Source organism: Hypanus sabinus, chromosome 28 (genome assembly GCF_030144855.1).
Source record: "Hypanus sabinus isolate sHypSab1 chromosome 28, sHypSab1.hap1, whole genome shotgun sequence".
Lineage (NCBI taxonomy): Eukaryota > Metazoa > Chordata > Chondrichthyes > Myliobatiformes > Dasyatidae > Hypanus > Hypanus sabinus.
Window position 1 is genome coordinate 3,417,132 of NC_082733.1, and position 19,760 is coordinate 3,436,891.

At 40.3% G+C, this 19,760-nt stretch overlaps 1 protein-coding gene across 6 annotated transcripts in view; it reads left to right on the forward strand.

Annotated features, from left to right (window-relative positions):
* LOC132382386 (SHC-transforming protein 1-like) overlaps positions 1–19,760 on the forward strand; it is a 210,744-nt gene that overhangs the window by 165,426 nt on the left and 25,558 nt on the right. For 5 of the 6 annotated variants that reach the window (XM_059952522.1, XM_059952521.1, XM_059952525.1 and 2 more), the window contains 5 exons: positions 2,300–2,351; positions 2,838–2,967; positions 3,694–3,871; positions 4,921–4,993; positions 19,414–19,524. In XM_059952522.1, coding sequence (XP_059808505.1) covers positions 2,300–2,351; positions 2,838–2,967; positions 3,694–3,871; positions 4,921–4,993; positions 19,414–19,524 — 544 coding nt within the window. The remainder of the gene's footprint in view (positions 1–2,299; positions 2,352–2,837; positions 2,968–3,693; positions 3,872–4,920; positions 4,994–19,413; positions 19,525–19,760) is intronic. The other variant, XM_059952519.1, reaches the window with a different exon arrangement.

A 19,760-nucleotide genomic window follows, 5' to 3' on the forward strand; every position in this document is an offset into this window, starting at 1 on the left:
TTATAGCTGCTGCATGTTATAGCTGTAGCTTCAGTGAATCTTTTATCGCTATTGTCTCTCCTCTGGGGTGTCACCCTGAGGGTTTCAAATTAGTCGGGTAAAGATACTCTCTACTAATTCCACTCTTAACAGTTCATGGCTGCAGCTTCTAATCATTGCTGCATTTCTCTCCTTGTCTGTCCTGTGTCCAGCCCGCCCCTCCCTTGCATGTTTTATCAAATTATTTTTTTAAATTGGTAAACCTCATTTTCATTCCACCGCAAGTAGAACTTACATTACAATTTTGGGTTTCATTAATCTGAGTTACTCATGCATCTGGCGCCAACATAGTATGCCCACAACTCTCTAACCCTAAATATACATCATTGGAATGTGGGAGGAAACAAGATCACCTGGAGGAACCCCTCACTGCTGTGATGCTAAAGATTCCCTGTCCACAAAGCCCTAGAATCAAAAGACTAAACCCTATCTGATATCTACAAGAACCCTTACTATGGGGAGGTTATACTGTGTCCATCCATCTTCAAGGACGACCTTACTTCCTTGTCTAGGCTCTGTGGCAAGGATTAGCTGTCAGCTTGAGTGATAGGACCCCTTCCCCAGCAAGGAGGTACTTCCTACTAACAAAGTAGTTTGAACACAGTTATTTTATGTTTAGTGATACGTGTTTAAATTCAGACAAATAATTCTTCACACACATTTAACACTGACAGAAAATTTCTAATTTATATAAGATTTCTGAATTACAAAAGATTCACAAACTACAAGGATTTCCAAATGCAGGTACATTTCTTTTAAGCAGGAATATAGAACATTTCTTAAAAACTAGTTGAAGACATGGCAGAATCTCAATTAATTTTTTTTTGTCATTCTTAACTATCTACAATGCTGCTGACACTTCTACTGTTTTATACTGGATGACATTATCTGCATGTGATGTTTCCCAGATACCTTTTGCAGGGACAAGTAACTCATAAAATGGTCCTGAAAGCTTTTGATAACAAAGAGCTCAGACATCCATAAATCAATGCTGTGAAAGCTGATCTCCTGAGTACACAAAATAACGATGTTTAATGTGTTAAGTGACATAGCCCCCATGGTCTTGCCCTTGACTAACACAGATAAGCAGTCTCCTGGTTATTTCACTTTGAAAGCAGACCTCTTAGCAAGTGGACTAGCAATCTGTATTCTGCAATGCTATTTGCAAAGCTGTGGATCCAGCTTCAAAATGATTCCTGCATGAAATTTACATTAAGAACTGGAGTCCAGTTCTTGTTTACAGTACAACAAAAAGATAAGCACAGAGTATTTGTTAGAAGTTCAACTTAATCAGAAATCATTCTGACCTTTGGAAAGGCATGCAGCTTTGCACCTCTTTGTGCCCTGGGAAATGAATACCCTTCACATGGGTCCATGAGCCTTCTACTTCTTCCCCTATGAATTCAAAGTTGTAAAGATGTTACAATAAATGACAATCATTTATAAATCATCAGACACAAATCATTGCTATTTGGTTTAATTTTATTTTATTTAAGGGTGCAATCATTATTCTGAAGCTTCCTGTGCTTGAATTAATTTTAGAAGGCATTGAGAATGTCCAGGCACAATGAACTAGAGAGGTTTGGTAAATGGTACAGTCCTGCTTTCCATACCATGGTTCACCTTCTCTCTCATATACAGACTTTCTATATATTTCCCAATTTCGCAATACCTGAGAGAGATTAGCTGAATGCAGGGAGAAGAGGGATGGGAAATAGAGCTTGAATTCCTGAAAAACTGTCTGGTTAACATGGAGTGAAGAAAATCTGGCTGTGCACCTGTTTCTGGGTATACACATATTACCTGCTGCCCACAGTGAGAAGGTCTCTTTCTTTTCTCCCCCTGTATAAAATGTCCCTACCAAACTCTGCAACCACAAACTTTGTTGTTTGAAGCTCCACTCAAACTAAATTCTTTATCTTGCCTTATACTTGAGACCATCAATGACACTGATATCATCACACATTTGCTTTTCCTTCTATTGAGGTGAATTCACAATCACTCTCCACATCCTGAATCTGTGTGTACAGTACAGCCAGCATCCCCGTACCATCTCTCACACTCACTTCTCCATTGAGTCATTGCTGGAACTCCCCTAGCTGCCTGTTGCTTGTAGAATGAACATGTTACAAGTGACAGACCTTTTTAACGATGTCAGTCTCTCTCGACTGTTTGACTAGTTTCCATATCAAGCTCATATATTGTACTGCAATTCTGACCTTTGTGCCACATGTTCTAAGTGTTGACTCTCATGTTTTAGGACACATGCAATTTCGTTGCTTATGTAGCCAAAGACCCAGTCAACCAAAGAGGTAACATTTTTTTGGATTATCAGCAATTTTGCTTGCACTGCTTTCAACAATAAATGTAATTGCACTCATTGTGGCAACAATCTCTGTACTTGTCCTTGGCTGTTAAATTGGCCAGTTTTCAAATGCAATGCTTGTTTCTTGTGCATATAAAAGAAGCAAAATATCACTAAAAAGTTAGACTGACAATTGTGTGATGCTATGACAGTGAACTGCTTATAATGCAAGTAGAGCATGATAGACTAGGTCATTTTATGATCTTCATCTATCAAATATAGAAGAAAGTACTGTGAACAAATTAGTGTTTGTATTCCATATCAGGATCACTTCTGTATTATGCTTGTTATATAAACAACATAGTAAAATAAAGTATACAATGTTTAGGTAATGTAAAATAAGTATCAGAATGTTTTAAGTTCTTTAAACTGGTTCAACAATCATTCCCTAGGCAATGAAAATTAATCTTGCCCTTCTTGCAATCTCTTTTAGCATGCCATATTTTGGAGTGTTTTGATGATTTGGCCCATTGTGTTATTAACAGCATAGGACAAGCATTTGAACTTCGTTTTAAACAATACTTGAAGAACCCACATCCAATTAGTAAACCTCATACTGAGAGGTGAGTGCTGTCCAATCCCCATCACCACAGTTATACACACAAACCGAGTAGCTACAAGTAGATATCATAGTAGGACCAGTAACCAATGTAGAGATGAATGTAACTCAAGGTTGCTGACATGCTGCTGTGGTGATTGTGACTGATTTTATGATCAATTATATACAGCTGTTCTTTCCGTGGTTTCCGTGGTTTTCCATAGATATGGCCACATAGATAGGGAGTGAGTGTTGCAGTTTCTCAATAAAAATAGGAGAAGTTTGAACCTGAGCAGGTTCTATGATGACTACGAAATGAGAAGAATAATTAAATTTCCACATCAAAGACCTTCCAACAGAACTGAGAAAGTGAGCATTCAAGTTAGTTATAGGGTGCAGTGAGCTTCTGTAGAAACCTGCTGGACATTTTACGTTTTTATTTCAGATTCACAGTTGTTGAATTTTTGCTTGTTGTTCCTTATTTCTAAAATAAATCCTCTGATTTCTAAGCAAATTGATTTAGTTTGTTTTTGGAACAACACACAGTGAGTCGTGCACATTCTGTCAATCACTACACACTAATCAATAAATTTTCAGAACAATCATTAGAGCTGAGGATTTTAATCTTTTTTAAATATTAATCGCACTAAGCTTATGATGTTGTAACATTTCATGTTGGCCACATAAGATTCAGAAAGGTGAAGTAGTTTACAAATATATTCCTGAAGTCACTCTTGGTGATTGTATACAGCAGAACTGCAGGCTTTGCATTATGGAGTATGGAGGGTGACAGCCACAACTATGGACACAACAATGACATCCCAGATAAAGCAGCCTCTCCTGCAGGACTGCAGAAAGCAGAAGTTAACAAAGATATGGTGATGCAGACTAATAGTAATCAAATGATTGAGGATGGAAACATTTCACAGGTTAGCATAAAATATATTATTTTTACTGATATTCCAATGTGACAATGTGACATTCTTGATGAAAGTTTACTGTATTGTAAGAAGGTAACAATTATGTTTGCAGATTCATGGGAAATTATTTTAAAGACTTCCATCCTGCATTTCTTTATTTGTAGATGAAGAGCCAATGTCCATGGTGGAAAGCATTGTTTACATTTACATTGAGTAAAACAATAACAAATGACGAGGAAGTCCTGGGATTTTTAAAGGATGGTTTTGGCAAATACCATGATTTCATTGATTACTTATTGTTTTGGGTTTTAATTTGCTGGACTTTGATCTGTCTCTCAGGGTGCAGAGTGTTGGGAAGAAGGGCCACCCTGTTTTAAAGGAAAATTCTCACAGTGGTGTTACATCATGACATGTACCACATCATGGAGGTGTCCTTCACATGACCAAGTGATCCCACTCATACCTTCTTGTTGAACTAAGTCGATGGTTGTTGATGGACTGACTCACTGTGTGATTCATCTACCCAGGAGAGACTTGGCATTGCTCAAGACCTTGACTGAGCTGAGGATGGTTGAGTTTAGGAAACCAGAAGTGATTGAGTGGTCAGGACAATGCCTTTCCTTTGAAAAATGATTTTAAAAGTCTGTTTCCTGTTGTTTGTCTTTAATTCATTTCTCCTCCACTGTTACCATTTCCCCCCAACCCTAGTCTCTCAGAGAAAGGGTAAAACCCTTTTTATAAACACTCATTCCTACACCCCAAGCTGGAGATCCTTAACCAATACCCAGTCTCCTGACCAACCCCACACAGCACCAGGGTACACTACTGGATGACTTCGATTTTTCTTTTATGCTCTGCAGTGTCATCTGTCATGGAGACCACTGCCTTGAGCTTCAGTTTTACATGGTGGTCCTGAGTGAAGTACCCATTGGCACACTGATCGACAGTTGATCAGCCACCTCCCTGGACAGAAGGAATTTAGGGCAAGTCCTTGTATTTACTAGACTTCTGTTGAAATTGTTATCCATTATCTTGATGTTGAGTATTTTGCCTTCCAGAGTGCTAACTCATCACCAAACGCCATTTATGAAAATTATTCCAATCCACAAACATCAACTTTCACTGGACTAGGTAGGTAATTAAATTCATGGAGTTGAATTCTATCAAAATTATATAATCATCTGTGGAGGGAAATGAACAGATGGCACTTTGTATCAAGATCCTTCATCTGGTCTGATCTGTCTTTGCATACCTTCCAATGATCCGTTTCTGAACCTTATGTCTCCCTTTCCTCTTTGCTGAGTGGTTGCTTTACTTATTACCAGGCTTCTCCCTGTGACTTGCTATTTTCCAAGTTGTTTCTTACCTTGGGGTTTCTTGGCTTCCACCTATCACACCTGCCTTGTTAATTGAGCCTCATTCATTTTCATCCTGAAATAACATGAATGTAGAGTGCCAAAAGTAAAGCAAAATGCAGTGTTCAGTGCTAAGTCCTCTGTTGTTTTTCATGTAAATTAATAATTTGGATATGAATATACATATTATGATTAGAAAGTTTGCTAGAAGACACAAAAATTGATTGATGAAGGCAGATCTATGGAAATTGCCTGCATGGATTTTAGTACTGTGTTGACAAGGTCATTTACGATAGGGTCATCCAGAACATTAGGGTGCGCGCGGTCCAGGTGACTTGGGTGATTGGATTCAATTGATTTTTCCATAGAAGACAGAGGGTAGTAGTCAATGGGACTTATTCTGGGTGGAGGTCCCTCACTAGTGTTATTCTACAGGGATCTGTATTAAGACCTCTTCTGTTTGTAATGGATATGACCTATATTGATTACTATGAAACTACAGATAGGTGGATTGGTAGCATTGTGCATAGTGCAGGCAATTGTTAAAGGATGCAGTGGCATATGGATCATATGGAGGTGAAATGGCAGATGGAGTTCAATCTGTCCAAGTTTGTGAGGTGCTATTGGAGGTCAGAATCTAATGATACAGTTAATGGCAAGACATGTAACAGTGCTGACATGCAAGTGCTGACAAGTGCAAGTGCTGACTTGCAAGTGCAAGTGCTGACTTGCAGTGCTGACATGCAAGTCTGTAGCTTCTTGAAAGTGACTGCACAATTTGAAAAAAAAGCATGCAGCATGCTTGCCTTTATTCATAAAATAATTGAGTTCAAGAATCAGGAATTCATCTTGCACCTTTATGAAGTTCTGGTTCCACTACATCTGGAGAACTGCATTAAGTTCTGGTTACTCCATTGTTGGAAGTATGTGGATACTTTGGAAGAGGTTCACAGGAAGTTTGCCAGGATGCTGACCAGACTAGAGGGCATATGCTATAAGAATTTGGACAAATGTGGGTTATTTTCTCTGGAGCAGCAGAGGCTGAAGAGAAACCTGATAGAAGTTTATATGGTTAGGAGAGGCATGCACAGTGTAGACAGATAATATCTTTTCCCAAGTTTTAAATGTCTAAAACTTGAGGGCAAGCATTTAAGATGAGATGGGGTAAGTTCAAAGGAGACATGTGGAGCAAAGATTTTACAGAGTGGTTGATACCTAGAACGTACTGCCAGTTTCTGATGGAGAATAAATATGATAGAGGCATTTAAGAAACTCTTAGACAGGTGCATGAGTGTGCAGATGATGATGGAGCTTTGTTTTTCAAGATTGTGCTGAGCTATGGTCTTTGTTGAGATTGTAACTCAGACTGTTGTTTTTTAAGTCTGTAGGGATGACGTTGAGGACAGAGAAGTGAGTTGGGTGTCAGATTAGGATTTAGGAACAGGAATGTGTGGGAGTTAGAGGTAATTTCAATTCTGAATTAATTCTACACACTTTCAAGGACTCAGCAACACATACTCTTAGTAGTATTTATTTACTCATTTATTATTATCTTTTTTTTCAGCTCAAGCTAGTAAAACTTGAGGTACAGGCATAGCCAAACATACCCATTTCTCAACTGTTAGGAACTTGTGGACTATTCTAGTGGTGTTTAGTATTGTGGCTTTCTGAAGGTTTACACAGATATTGTGTGCAGCCCTAATTGTTTAATGCTATTATGCAGTGTTTTTGGGATGATACCAGTGGTAGATATTACTGTTGGGACAATGTATAACTTGTTCATGTTTCAAAATCTTTCAATTATCTCTTTTAATTCAACACATTTCTGGTGTTTTTCACTTACTTATTTCTGTTTTTCACTTATATGTTTGGAATGGACATATCTATTAAGTAAGTTGTTCTTGCTTGTTTATCCTGTGATATTATAGCCAGATGGTTATTATGGATTATTCTGTCCCTACAAGCAGATTGGTCATAATATAATTTGTAGTATTCTGACTCGAAAACTTTATTATTATTATTTGTATTTGTACAGATTGAATTCTTTTGCAAATTTGTTGTTTGTCAGTCTTTGTGCATAGGTTGTTCATTGATTCTATTGTATTTCTTCTATTCTGAATGCCTACAAGAAAGTAAATATCAGGATAGTATATGGTAACATATACATATTTTGATAATAAATTTACTTGGAACTTTGAGATTAGGGTTTAGGGAAAAGTATGTGGAGAAGTTAGAGGTCCACTTTTTATTTGAAGGTCGGTGATGTGGGCACAATAATAAAGGATATCCAGAGGTTATGTCTCTGCTCCACACTCAGTGGCTAGTGAACCAAATATAACACAGGTGCATCAGCTATTTAGGCCTCTGCTCTGTGTTCAAAGGCCAGCGTGTGGACATGGGGCAAGATTCATCAGGAAACTCTGCCTTCATTACATGTTCAAAGGCCAGCAACGTGGATGGATAATAAAGGATATTCCTGGATGTTAAGATGTCACAATCCTTGAGATTGGATGTCTTTGTGAGCAGGAGGCACATGGAGACACTCCCAGAGTTCAAGCCTGGAATTAAGGGTCCCTTCATTGGCTAGACTAGAGATTGATAGCAAAGATTGATTGGAAGTCCAACAGTTGAAGCCTAATGGCCTGAAGCTGGAGGACTGTGCATGAGTGTGGGTAAAGGAGTTTGTTTTAGAAACATAGAAAACGTACAGCAAAATACAGGCCCTTCGGCCCACAAAGTTGTGCCAAACATGTCCCTACCTTAGAAAATACTAGGCTTACCTATAGCCCTCTATATTACTAAGCTCTATGTACCTATCCAAAAGTCTCTTAAAAGACCCTATCGTTTTCGCCTCCACCTCCATTGCCAGCAGCCCATTCCACGCACTCACTGCGTAAAAAACTTATCCCGACATCTCCTCTGTACCTACTCCCCAGCACCGTAAACCTGTGTACTCTTGTGGCAACCATTTCAGCCCTGGGAAAAAGCCTCTGACTATCCACATGATCAATGCCTCTCATCATCTTATACACCCCTATCAGGTCACCTCTCATCCTCCGTTGCTCCAAGGAGAAAAGGCCGAGTTCATTCACCCTATTCTCATAAAGCATGCTCCCATGTTTTGTTGCTGTTGTTTTGATGTTTGTTCTGTTGAGCATTGTGGCCATGCTATGTTGGTGCCAGAATGTGTGGCATCATTTGTGGAATGTCCCAGTACATCCCCAAGTGTGTTGGTTGTTAACACAAACAATGTATCTCACTCTATGTTTCAATGTATATGTGATAAATAAATCAGAATCTGAAAAATCCAGTGGCAGCCTTGCTACCAAGACACTAGATCTTGATAAGGAAATAAATCATTGCCCCATGTTGAAGTTATGGTCTCAGTGCTGGAAATCTCCTGGCCCTGGCAGAGTGGAGACACCTTCATTGGCAGGACTGTAGCTGTGACTTGGCACATGGGAATTCCAATACAAGTAAGGAAATATAACGATCAAAATGGTCTAATGGTGTTGGGATTGAACCTTCATTGACTTCTAATAAAGTATTTTCTTTGTTCATCCTTTCACCCTTCCAGAAAAGAAATTCACCCCCATTGCCCACCCTTCACTACTGTTCACTATGCCTAGTGTTGAACAGACACAACTCTACCCCTGCTCACTCAACTCCTCAACTTCGTTCCATCATATCACTGAGATCAGATGGTCCACATTTTCCCTACTTACCCTCCCTGGATCTGTAGTGACCATTCCATGGCATTCCATAGCAACCTGATTGCCTCAATCCGTTCCTCAGTCCCTCAAACCTGAAACATAAAATACATTAGATGCTCCCTCATTCAAAGTGTATCAGAAATATTTCTAAGAGAGCAGAGATGAAAATGTTCCCATCCCATTACTGGATGTTGGCCCTGTGATGTCAGCAGCCTTTGTTTCCCTTGTAAACTGATCCAGGTTCTTGGATCATTGGGATTTCTACTGGGGGGGGGGGGTGGTATGACCTGTACAAAATTGTCAGGTTGTTAGAGCTGTTGTGGAGGGTTAAAGCTAATTTGGCAAGGGGGTTAGAACTGGAGTGAAGGGACTCAGGAAATGGAGGATGGTAAAAGAGCAAAGATAACGCGCAGTCAGACTGTCAGGAAGGGCAAGCAAGTAATTGGATAAAACTGCAGCCAGCAGGGTGAGTAACCATGCATTAGGGATACAAAATCAAAAAGAGTAGCAAATACAGTAGTCTAAGTGTTATATTGCAATGCACGGAGAATCAGAAATAAGGTGAATGATCTTGTTGCACAATTACAGATTGTCAGGTATGATGTTGTAGTCATCACTGAACCATGGCTGAAGGATAGTTGTAGTGGGGAGCTGAATGTCCTGGGTTATACGTTGTATTGGAGGGATAGGAAGGTAGGCAGAGGGGCTGGCATGGCTCTGCTGGTAAAGAATGGCATCAAATTAGTAGAAAGATGTGACATAGGATCAAAAGATGTTGAATCCTTGTGGACTGAGTTAAGAAACTGCAAGGGTAAGGTCCCTGATGGCCATATACAGGCCTCCCAACAGTGGCTGGGATGTGAACCACAGATTACAAGAAGAAATGGAAAAGGCATGTCAAAAGGGCAATGTTATGATAGTTATGGGAGATTTCAAGATGCAGATTGATTGGGAAAATCAGATCGGTAGTGGATCTCAGGAGAGTGAGATTGAACCACAGAACACTACACTATAGCACAGTATAGGCCCTTCAGCCCTCCATGTTGTGCTGACCCATATAATCCTTTAAAAAAGTACTAAACCCACACCACCCCATAACCCTTTATTTTTCTTTCATCCATGTGCCTGTCCAAGAGGCTCTTAAATACACCTAATCTTTTAGCCTCCACCACCATCTCTGGCAAGTCATTCCAGGCACTCACAACCCTGTTGAATGCCTACAAGACAGATTTTTAGATCAGTTTGTTGTCAAGCCTTCTAGGGAATCAGCTATACTGGATTGAGTGTTATGTAATGAAATGGAGGAGATTGGAGAGTTTAAGCTAAAAGAACCCTTTGGAGACAGTAATCACAATGTAACTGAGTTCAACTTGAAATTTGATAGGGAGAAAATAAAGTCTTACTTTGCAGTATTTCGGTGGAGTAAATGAAATTACAGTGGTATGAGAGAGGATTTGGCTAGAGTAAATTGGAAGGAGATGCTGGCAGGAATGTTTCTGGGAAAAATGAGAAAGGTGCAGGATAGATGTATTCCAAAATACTCAAATGGCAAAATAGTACAACCGTGGCTGACAAGGGAAGTCAAAGCTAATGTAAAAGCAAAAGAGAGGGCATACAACAAAGCAAAATTTGACAGGAAGATAGAGGATTGGGAAGATTTAAAAAATCTACAGAGAGCAACTTAAAGAATCATTAGGAAGAAAAAGATGAATACAAAAGCAAGCTAACAAACAATACAGATAGCAAATACTTCAAGTACATAAAAAATAAAAGAGAAATGAGAGTGGATATAGGGAAATGAGGTGGGGAAATAATGGGAGACAAGGTAATGGCATATGAACTAAATGAGTATTTTGCATCAGTCTTCACTGTCTACACTAGCAGTGTGGAAGGATGTGAGGGAAGAGAAGTGAGTGCAGTTACTATTACAAGAGAGAAGTTGAGAGCTGAAAGACCCAGGGGTACATAAGTCACCTGGACAAGATCAACTGCACCCTAGGGTTTTGAAAGAGATAGCGGTAGAGATTGTGGAGGCATTAGTAATGATAGGACCATAGAACATTACAGCACAGGGCCTTTTGGCCCTTCTTGACTGTGCCAAACCATTTTCTGCCTAGTCCCACTGACCTGCAGCTGGGCCATATCCCTCCAAACCCCTCTCATCCATATACCTCTCCAAGTTTTTATTAAATGTCAAAAGTGAGCCCGCATTCACCACTTCATCTGGCAGCTCATTCCACACTCCCACCACAATGTTCCCTTTAAACTTTTTCCCCTTCACCCTTAACCCATGACCTCTGGTTTTTTTCTCCCCCTAACCTCAGTGGAAAAAACCTGCTTGCATTCACTCTATCTATACCCGTCATAACTTTATACACCTCTATCAAATTACCTTTCATTCTCCTACGCTCTAGGGAATAAAGTCCTAACCTATTCAACCTTTCTCTGTAACTCAGTTTCTCAAGTCCCAGTAACATCCTTGTAAACCTTCTCTGCACTCTTTCAACCTTATTAATATCCTTCCTGTAATTAGGTGACCAAAACTGCACACAATACTCCAAATTCAGTCTCACTGATGTCTTATACAACCTCACCATTACATTCCAACTCTTATACTCAATACTTTGATTTATAAAGGCCAATGTACCAAAAGCTCTCTTTACGACCCTAACCACCTGTGACACCACTTTTAGGGAATTATGCATCTGTACTCCCAGATCCCTCTGTTCTACTGCACTCCTCAGTGTCCTACCATTTATCTTGTATGTTCTACCTTGGTTTGACCTTCCAAAGTGCAATACCTCACACTTGTATGTATTAAGCTCCATCTGCCATTTTTCAGCCCATTTCTCCAACTGGTCCAAATCCCTCTGCAAGCTTTGAAAACCTTCCTCACTGTCCACTACACCTCCAATCTTTGTATCATCACAAATTTGCTGATCCAATTTGCCACATTATCATCCAGATCATTGATATAGATGACAAATAACAACAGACCCAGTACTGATCCCTGTGGCACACCATTAGTCACAGGCCTCCACTCAGAGTAGCAATCCTCCACTACCACTCTCTGGCTTCTTCCATTGAGCCAATGTCTAATGTCAATGTCAATTTGCACACGAGTGAATCTGCAGATGCTGGAAATAAATAAAAACGCAAAATTTTGTGTTTTTATCTAATCCAATTTATTACCTCTCCATTTATACCTAGCAACTGAATCTTCCTTACTAACCTCCCATTGCGGGACCATGTCAAAGGCCTCAAAGAACCATGTAGACAACATCCACTGCCTTCCCTTCATCCACTTTCCTGGTAACTTCCTCAAAAAACTCTAATAGATTGGTTTAACGTGACCTACCACGCATAAAGTCATGCTGGCTTTTTCTAATAAGTCCCTGTCTATCCAAATACTTGTAGATCCTATCTCTTAGTATTCCTTCCAATAATTTACCTACTAGCGATGTCAAACTTACCCGCCTATAATTTCCTGGCTTACTTTTTGAGCCTTTTTTAAACAACAGAGCTACACATGCTATCCTCCAATCCTCTGGCACCTGACCCGTGGATATCGACATTTTTAATATTTCTGCTAGGGCCGCTGCAATTTCAACACTAGTCTCCTTCAAGGTCAGAGGGAATACCCTGTCAGGTCCTGGGGATTTATCTACTCTGATTTGCCTCAAGACAGCAAGCACCTCCTCCTCTTTAATCTCTATAAGTTCCATGACCTTCCTATTTGTTTGTCTTGTTTCCATAGACTCCATTCCAGTTTCCTTTGTAAATACAGATGCAAAAAACCAATTAAAATCTCTCCCATTTCTTTTGGTTCCATACATAGCCAACCACTCTGATCTTCAAGAGGACCAATTTTATCCCTTAATATCCTTTTGCTCTTAAAATACCTGTAGAAGCTCTTAGAATTATCCTTCACCCTTACTGCCAAAGCAACCTCATGTCTTCTTTTAGCTTTCCTGATTTCTTTCTTGAGTATTTTCTTACTCTTTTTATACACCTCAAGCATCTTATTTCCTCCCTGTTGCCTATACATCTCTCTCTTCTTCTTTATCAGAGTTCCAATATCCCTTGAGAACCAAGGTTCCTTATTCATTTTGCCTTTAACTCTGACAGGAACATACAGACTCTGCACTCTCAAAATTTCTCCTTTGAATTTCTCCACTTACCAATCACATCCTTGCCAGAGAACAACCTGTCCCAATCTACGTTTTTTAGATCCTTTCTCATTTCTTCAAATTTGGCCTTTTTCCAGTTTAGTACTTCAACCCGAGGACCAGATCTATCTTTATCCATGATCAAATTGAAACTAATGATGTTATGATCACTGGAACCAAAGTGTTCCCCTACACACACTTGCGTCTCCTGCCCTAACTCATTTCCTTATAGGAGATCTAATATTGCATCCTCTCTAGTTGGTACATCTATATATTGATTTAGAAAACTTTCCTGAACACATTTCGCAAACTCTAACCCATCTAGACCTTTAACAGTATGGGAGTCCCAATCAACGTGTGGAAAATTAAAATCCCCTACAATCACAACTTTCTGTCTCCTGCAGTTGCCTGTTATCTCTCTGCAGATTTGCTCCTCCAATTCTCGCTGACTATTGGGTGGTCTATAATACAACCCTATTAATGTGGTCGTACCTTTCCTGTTGCTCAGCTCCACCCAAATGTCCTCAGTAGACAAGCTCTCTAATCTGTCCTGCCAAAGCACTGCTGTAATATTTTCCCTGACTAGCAAAGCCACCCCCCATCCACCCTTTATTGTTCTGCCTCTATCACGTCTGAAACATCGGAAGAGTGAACAGGAGGAAATCTGCAGATGCTGGAAATTCAAACAACACACTCAAAATGCTGGTGGAACACAGCAGGCCAGGCAGCATCTATAGGGAGAAGCAATGTCGATGTTTCGGGCCGAGACCCTTCGTCAGGACTAACTGAAAGGAGAGATACTAAGAGATTTGAAAGTAGTGGGGGGAGGGGGAAATGCAAAATGATAGGAGAAGACCGGAGGGGGTGGGATGAAGCTCAGAGCTGGAAAGGTGATTGGCAAAAGTGATACAGAGCTGGAGAAGGGAAAGGATCATGAAACGGGAGGCCTCGGGAGAAAGAATGGGAGAGGGAGGGAGTACCAGGGGGAGATGGAGATGGAGAATAGACAGGGTGATGGGCAGAGAGAGAGAGAAAAAAACAAACAACTAAATATGTCAGGGATAGGGTAAGAAGGGGAGGACGGGCATTAACAGAAGTTAGGGAAGTCAATGTTCATGCCATCAGGTTGGAGGCTACCCAGCCGGAATACAAGGTGTTGTTCAAAACACCTACGTTCGGTCCGCCAGAGAAAGCAGTTTCTCCCGGTGGCCGCACATTTTAATTCCACGTCCCTTTCCCATTCTGATATGTCTATCCATGGCCTCCTCTGCTATCAAGATGAAGCCACACTCAGGTTGGAGGAACAACACCTTATATACCTACATCCTTATATCCCATGATCCTTTCCCTTCTCCAGCTCTGTATCACTTTCACCAATCACCTTTCCAGCTCTTAGTTTCATCCCCCCCCCCCCCCCCGGTCTTCTCCTATCATTTTCCCCCTCCCCCCACTACTTTCAAATCTCTTAGTACCTCTCCTTTCAGTTAGTCTTGACGAAGGGACTCGGCCCGAAAAGTCAACAGTGCTTCTCCTTATAGATGCTGCCTGGCCTGCTGTGTTCCACCAGCATTTTGTGTTTGTTGTTAGAAAATTCTGACAATGTGTGGGGAGGAGTATATTTCTTTGTGAGGATCTGGAACAAGAGGTCATGTCAAAAAAAAAGAAGTGTTCCCTGTTTACAAGAGAGATGAGGTGAATAGTTCTGAAGAGATCTGTGAAAGTTTGTAAATCTCACCTTTAAAGGTAGGTAGGCGGAGATAGATAGATTTTGAAAAAGGTGACTTTGGTAGATTAGAATGCATCATTGAAGTTTCAGATGGTCCAGCAATGATCTTATCAAAGGGCAGAGCAAGTTTGAGGGCTGCTCATAATTCATTTGCTCTAATGTTAATTTTCGCCCATCAGTATAGTGAGAGTGAGCTGCTGCAGTCCATCACCTGAAGGTTCTCCCACAGTGTTCTTGAAGAATGAGTTCCAGGATTTATCCCAGTGAATAGGAATGAGTGGTGGTGTATTTCTGAGTCAGGATGGTATGCAGGTGAAAGTAATGTAACGGCTGACAGATGACACATTGTACTGTAGGCTTTCTCAAGTAAAGTGGTGGATGCATTTTATGTTTCAGAAAAGCCGTAGCAATTCATTTCTTGAACTGAAGGCACACTAAAAACCCTTTATGGAATTATGTCATCACTCAGACCAACTTCTTAAAGTGAAACTTCAACTCAATGTTGGTGGTTGTGAATTACGTGCATTTCTCCCAATTACGTCACTCTGCAGCAGTAGAGGTCATGGGGTGGAGTAGCTTGTGTGTGTAACTGCAATGCATTTTGAAAATTATGGACATAGAGCTCCTGTGAAGGAGGAAGTAAACATTTAGGCTCCCAGTCTGAGGTTGTTGGTGCTACATATGTTCTGCAGTGGTGCAGCTGGCTGAGCCACAACATCACACTCCAGTTTGCTGGTGCTGCACCTTTTCCCCAAAATCACGTACATTTCCTCCAGGTGCTCTGAAACCTTCCTAAAGACGTGTGCGTTGGGAGGTTAATTGTCTGCTGTAAATTGCTTCCAGTCTGTCGATGAGTGGTTGATGCACCATCAATAACTCACTCTGAGACGTAAGGTGAGATATCGGCTTTCATTGACTGGAAGAAGGAACAAACAGTGAGTGACCACCATACTACATCCTGGAGACTGAGAGGCTGGGCTCAGGCCTTGATCGCCTTTATACAGGGGTCTGTGGGAGGAGCCACAGGAGCAGTCAGCAGGGGGCGTGTCCGGACAGGTATATTTAGTTCACCACAGTGGTAGAACTCTGGAGAATTAGCAAGAATAGGATGAGAATAAAGCATGGGATAACAGTAGGTCAGTAGGCTGAAGCTCTGGTTTCCTGCTGTGTGACTCTATTACTGTATAAATGTTAACTAGCAGCAGAACCCTACATTTATGTAGGGTGCTTCTTTCGTGTAAATTTAATTGCTTCAATTGCAGTTGCAGTGATTTCCACAGATTGCTTCCCCAGAGGATTTAGAACACAGAACAGACAGCACAGTACAGGCCCTTCACCACATGATGCTGTACCAATCTTTTAATGTACTCAAAGATCGATCTTTCCACCTGCATAGCCTTCCATTTTTCTATCATCCATGTTCCTATCTAAGAGTTTCTGAAGTGACCCTAATGGTGACCCTTCCTGGAGAGAAGGAAAGAGGTAGCACCTGTCAAAGGGCAGCGGGTTTGCAAATGACTGATGCTGCTATAAACATTATTGTATACAATTCTGAGGAAAATGAAAAGCTAATCTCTTTAACGGATGTCAGGGGCAGCATTAAGAGTGGAACACATAGGATTCCATAGAGTTATAAAACATGGAAACAAGCCCTTTAGCCCAAACCATCCCTGTTGACCAAGGTATCTTCCTAAGCTAGGTCTATTTGTCCCATATCCCTCTGTCTTTCCTATCTGTGACCAAATGTTACCTGTCTAAATGTCTTTTAAACATTGTAACTTCCTCCAGAGGCTCATTCCATACATTCACCATGGTCTGCATGAAAAATCTTGCCCCTCAAGTCCCTTGAAATCTTTCCTTTCCCATCTTAAACCTATGTTCTCTAGATTTAGACTCCCCTATCCTGAGATAGGACTGGCTGGTGGCGCAGTGACATCAGTGCCGGACTCTGGAGTGAAGGTTCCCAAGTTCGAATCCAGTCAGACCACTCCCGGACAAGCTTTCCATCCATGCCAGGTTGAGTGTCAAGCTCGCAACTCGGCCCTGTGAAAAAAAAACACTGCGCTGTGAGAAGAAGTGGGGGAACCACTCACAGAATCTTTCCTCCAAGACAACCACCTTGAAAAAAAATCCTGAGATGAAGCCGGCTGGTGGTGTACCAGACTTCAAGGTGAATGGTCGCATGTTCGAATCCGGCCAGCCCTTGAACACTTTCCATTCATGCTGGGTTGAATGTTCACCTAGCAACCCGGTCTTGTAAAAACAGTCAAATGCCACAGAAATAGCAAAAATGCCACCCAATGCGCAGCAGGTTGTGAAAAGGAACAGCTGTGACCATTTGTGTATCCATCATGGATTTTATAACACCTCAGCCTTCTTCGGTTTCTCCTTATGACTCAAACTGTCAAGTCCTAGCAACATTCTTGAATCTTTTCTGGACCCACTTTAGTTTAATTACATTGTTCCTATTGAAAAATGGCCAGAACTGCACACTCTAGGGTGTAGTCTTCTGAACATCACATACATGATGTCCCAACTGAATGGAAAATGTTAGAAATATCTTAAAGATGTACGATGGCTAAATTCAAGCATGGTGTTGTTATTTATCTCGTATAATTGCAGCAAAGATTATGTATCCCTCTATGAGGCTATGACACAGTGACTTTTAGCAGTTGCTGGAACTCTCATCTAGATTATTATTGCCTAATTTCTTGATGATCCCATTGCACAAGTGGTCCTTACTTGTTTGATTCTCTGTAAAGCTGTAAGTTTAGCTCTATTGTAAAATGAAGGAGGATGAGAGGTGACATCATTGAGGTCTATATAATTATAAGAGCCATAAGCAGAGACAATAGCCTTTGGTAGGAGTATCAACAGCAAAAGGGTGAAGATGGCAGATGGAGTTTAATGCTGATAATTGTGAGGGGCTACATTTTGGTAGGAATAATCAAAATAGGACATATATGGTAAATGGTAGGGCATTGAAGAATGCAGTAGAACAGTGTGATCTAGGAATAATGGTGTATAGTTCCCTGAAGGTGGAATCTCATGTGGATAGGGTAGTTAAGAAAGCTTTTGGTCTGCTGGCCTTTATAAATCAGAGCATTGAGTATAGGAGTTGGGATGTAATGTTAAAATTGTACAAAGCATTGGTAAGGCTGAATTTGGAGTATTGTGTACAGCTCTGGTCACCGAATTATAGGAAAGATATCAACAAAATAGAGAGAGTACAGAGAAGATTTACTAGAATGTTACCTGGGTTTCAGCACCTAAGTTACAGAGAAAGGTTGAACAAGTTAGGTCTTTATTCTTTGGAGTGTAGAAGGTTGAGGGGGGACTTGATATTTAAAATTATGAGGGGGATAGATAGAGTTAACATGTATAGGTTTTTTCCATTGAGAGTAGGGGAGATTCAAAGAAGAGGACATGAGTTGAGAGTTAGGGGGCAAAAGTTTAGGGGTAACACGAGAGGTAACTTCTCTTCTCAGAGAGTGGTAGCCACTTACAGTAGAAGTGGTAGAGGAAGTTTGATATTGCCATTTAAAGTAAAATTGGATAGGTATATGGACAGGAAGGGTTATGGGCTGAGTGCAGGTCGGTGGGACTAGGTGAGACTAAGTGTTCGGCACGGACTAGAAGGGCCGAGATGGCCTGTTTCCATGCTGTAATTGTTATATGGTTATATGGTTTAAGCTGAGAGCAATAATTAGGGGTATTGGAAGGAAGTATTTTAGACAGATAGTGGATGATATCTGGAGCTGTCAGAACAGATGGTAGAAACAGTTGCAAGCACAATATTTAAGAGACATAGACAGATATTTAAATAGAGAAGTGACAGAAGGATTTAAAATTAATGTCGGAGAATGGAATTAGTGGGAATGGGCAAATGGTGGGCGATCAGGGATGATGCCATGTTATACATACAACATAGAACAACAGACTCATTGGCACACAATGTTGTAATGACTTCTTATAAGAACAATTTAATCCTACATAGCCCTCCATTTTTTCTATTATCTGTGTGCATGTCTAAGAGTTTCTTAAATGTCCCTAGTGTATCTGCCTCTACCCTCACCTTGGCAGGGGGTTCCATGCCTTTTCTTGCTTGTGCTAATATTGCCTTATGTTGTTCACCATAAATATTTTGCTTCATAATTTTCCTTGGAACATTGTCAGGTTTCCTGCACCATTAAAAAGAAAATGTTGTTGTATTTGCCTATTTCTGCATACGGAATCTTTATGTTTGATCATTTTTATTTCTGATTAGGGTGTCTGAGATGTGATGGCATACATTAAATACAAACTTTTTTTCCAAATAATACTGATATGTTTCACCAATGTTAATCTTGCTGGAGGTTTATTGGAACAGAAATGTTACATTTAACAAAACCATCAATATTTATCATTTAGCTTTAATGATTTATCATATAAAATTAAATAACTGTCTTAAAGTTGCTCATTGTGTTAAACTAAGGAACATAATGTTCAAGTTAGCAATTGTTTTCAAAGCACAAACTAAATAAAATTATTAATGTTTGGGGCTGTTGATTGTCTACACTTCCACTAATCAAGAAAATTGTTCTTCCAGGCAAAGTTGTAAGCCCATCAGATCTTTTTGATGATCCATCTTACATGAACACCCAGAATATAATGAATCCTCACTCCTCTGCCATGACAAAGGTGCCAGCATTTGATGCAAGTAAGTTTATTCAAATGAACAAAATATTATTGAAGCTTACTTTCACATTGAAGTTCATTATCACACTTCTCATCATTTCAGAAGCATTTCATTTTGTTAAATGACAGTAATTTACATTTCAGGTCACCATATCCATGCCACTCATTATCTTAAGTACCTATATCAACTTCCTACCTCAATCTCTGACATTCCAGTATACACAATCTCTCCTTGTAACTCAAGACCCCAAGTCTAGG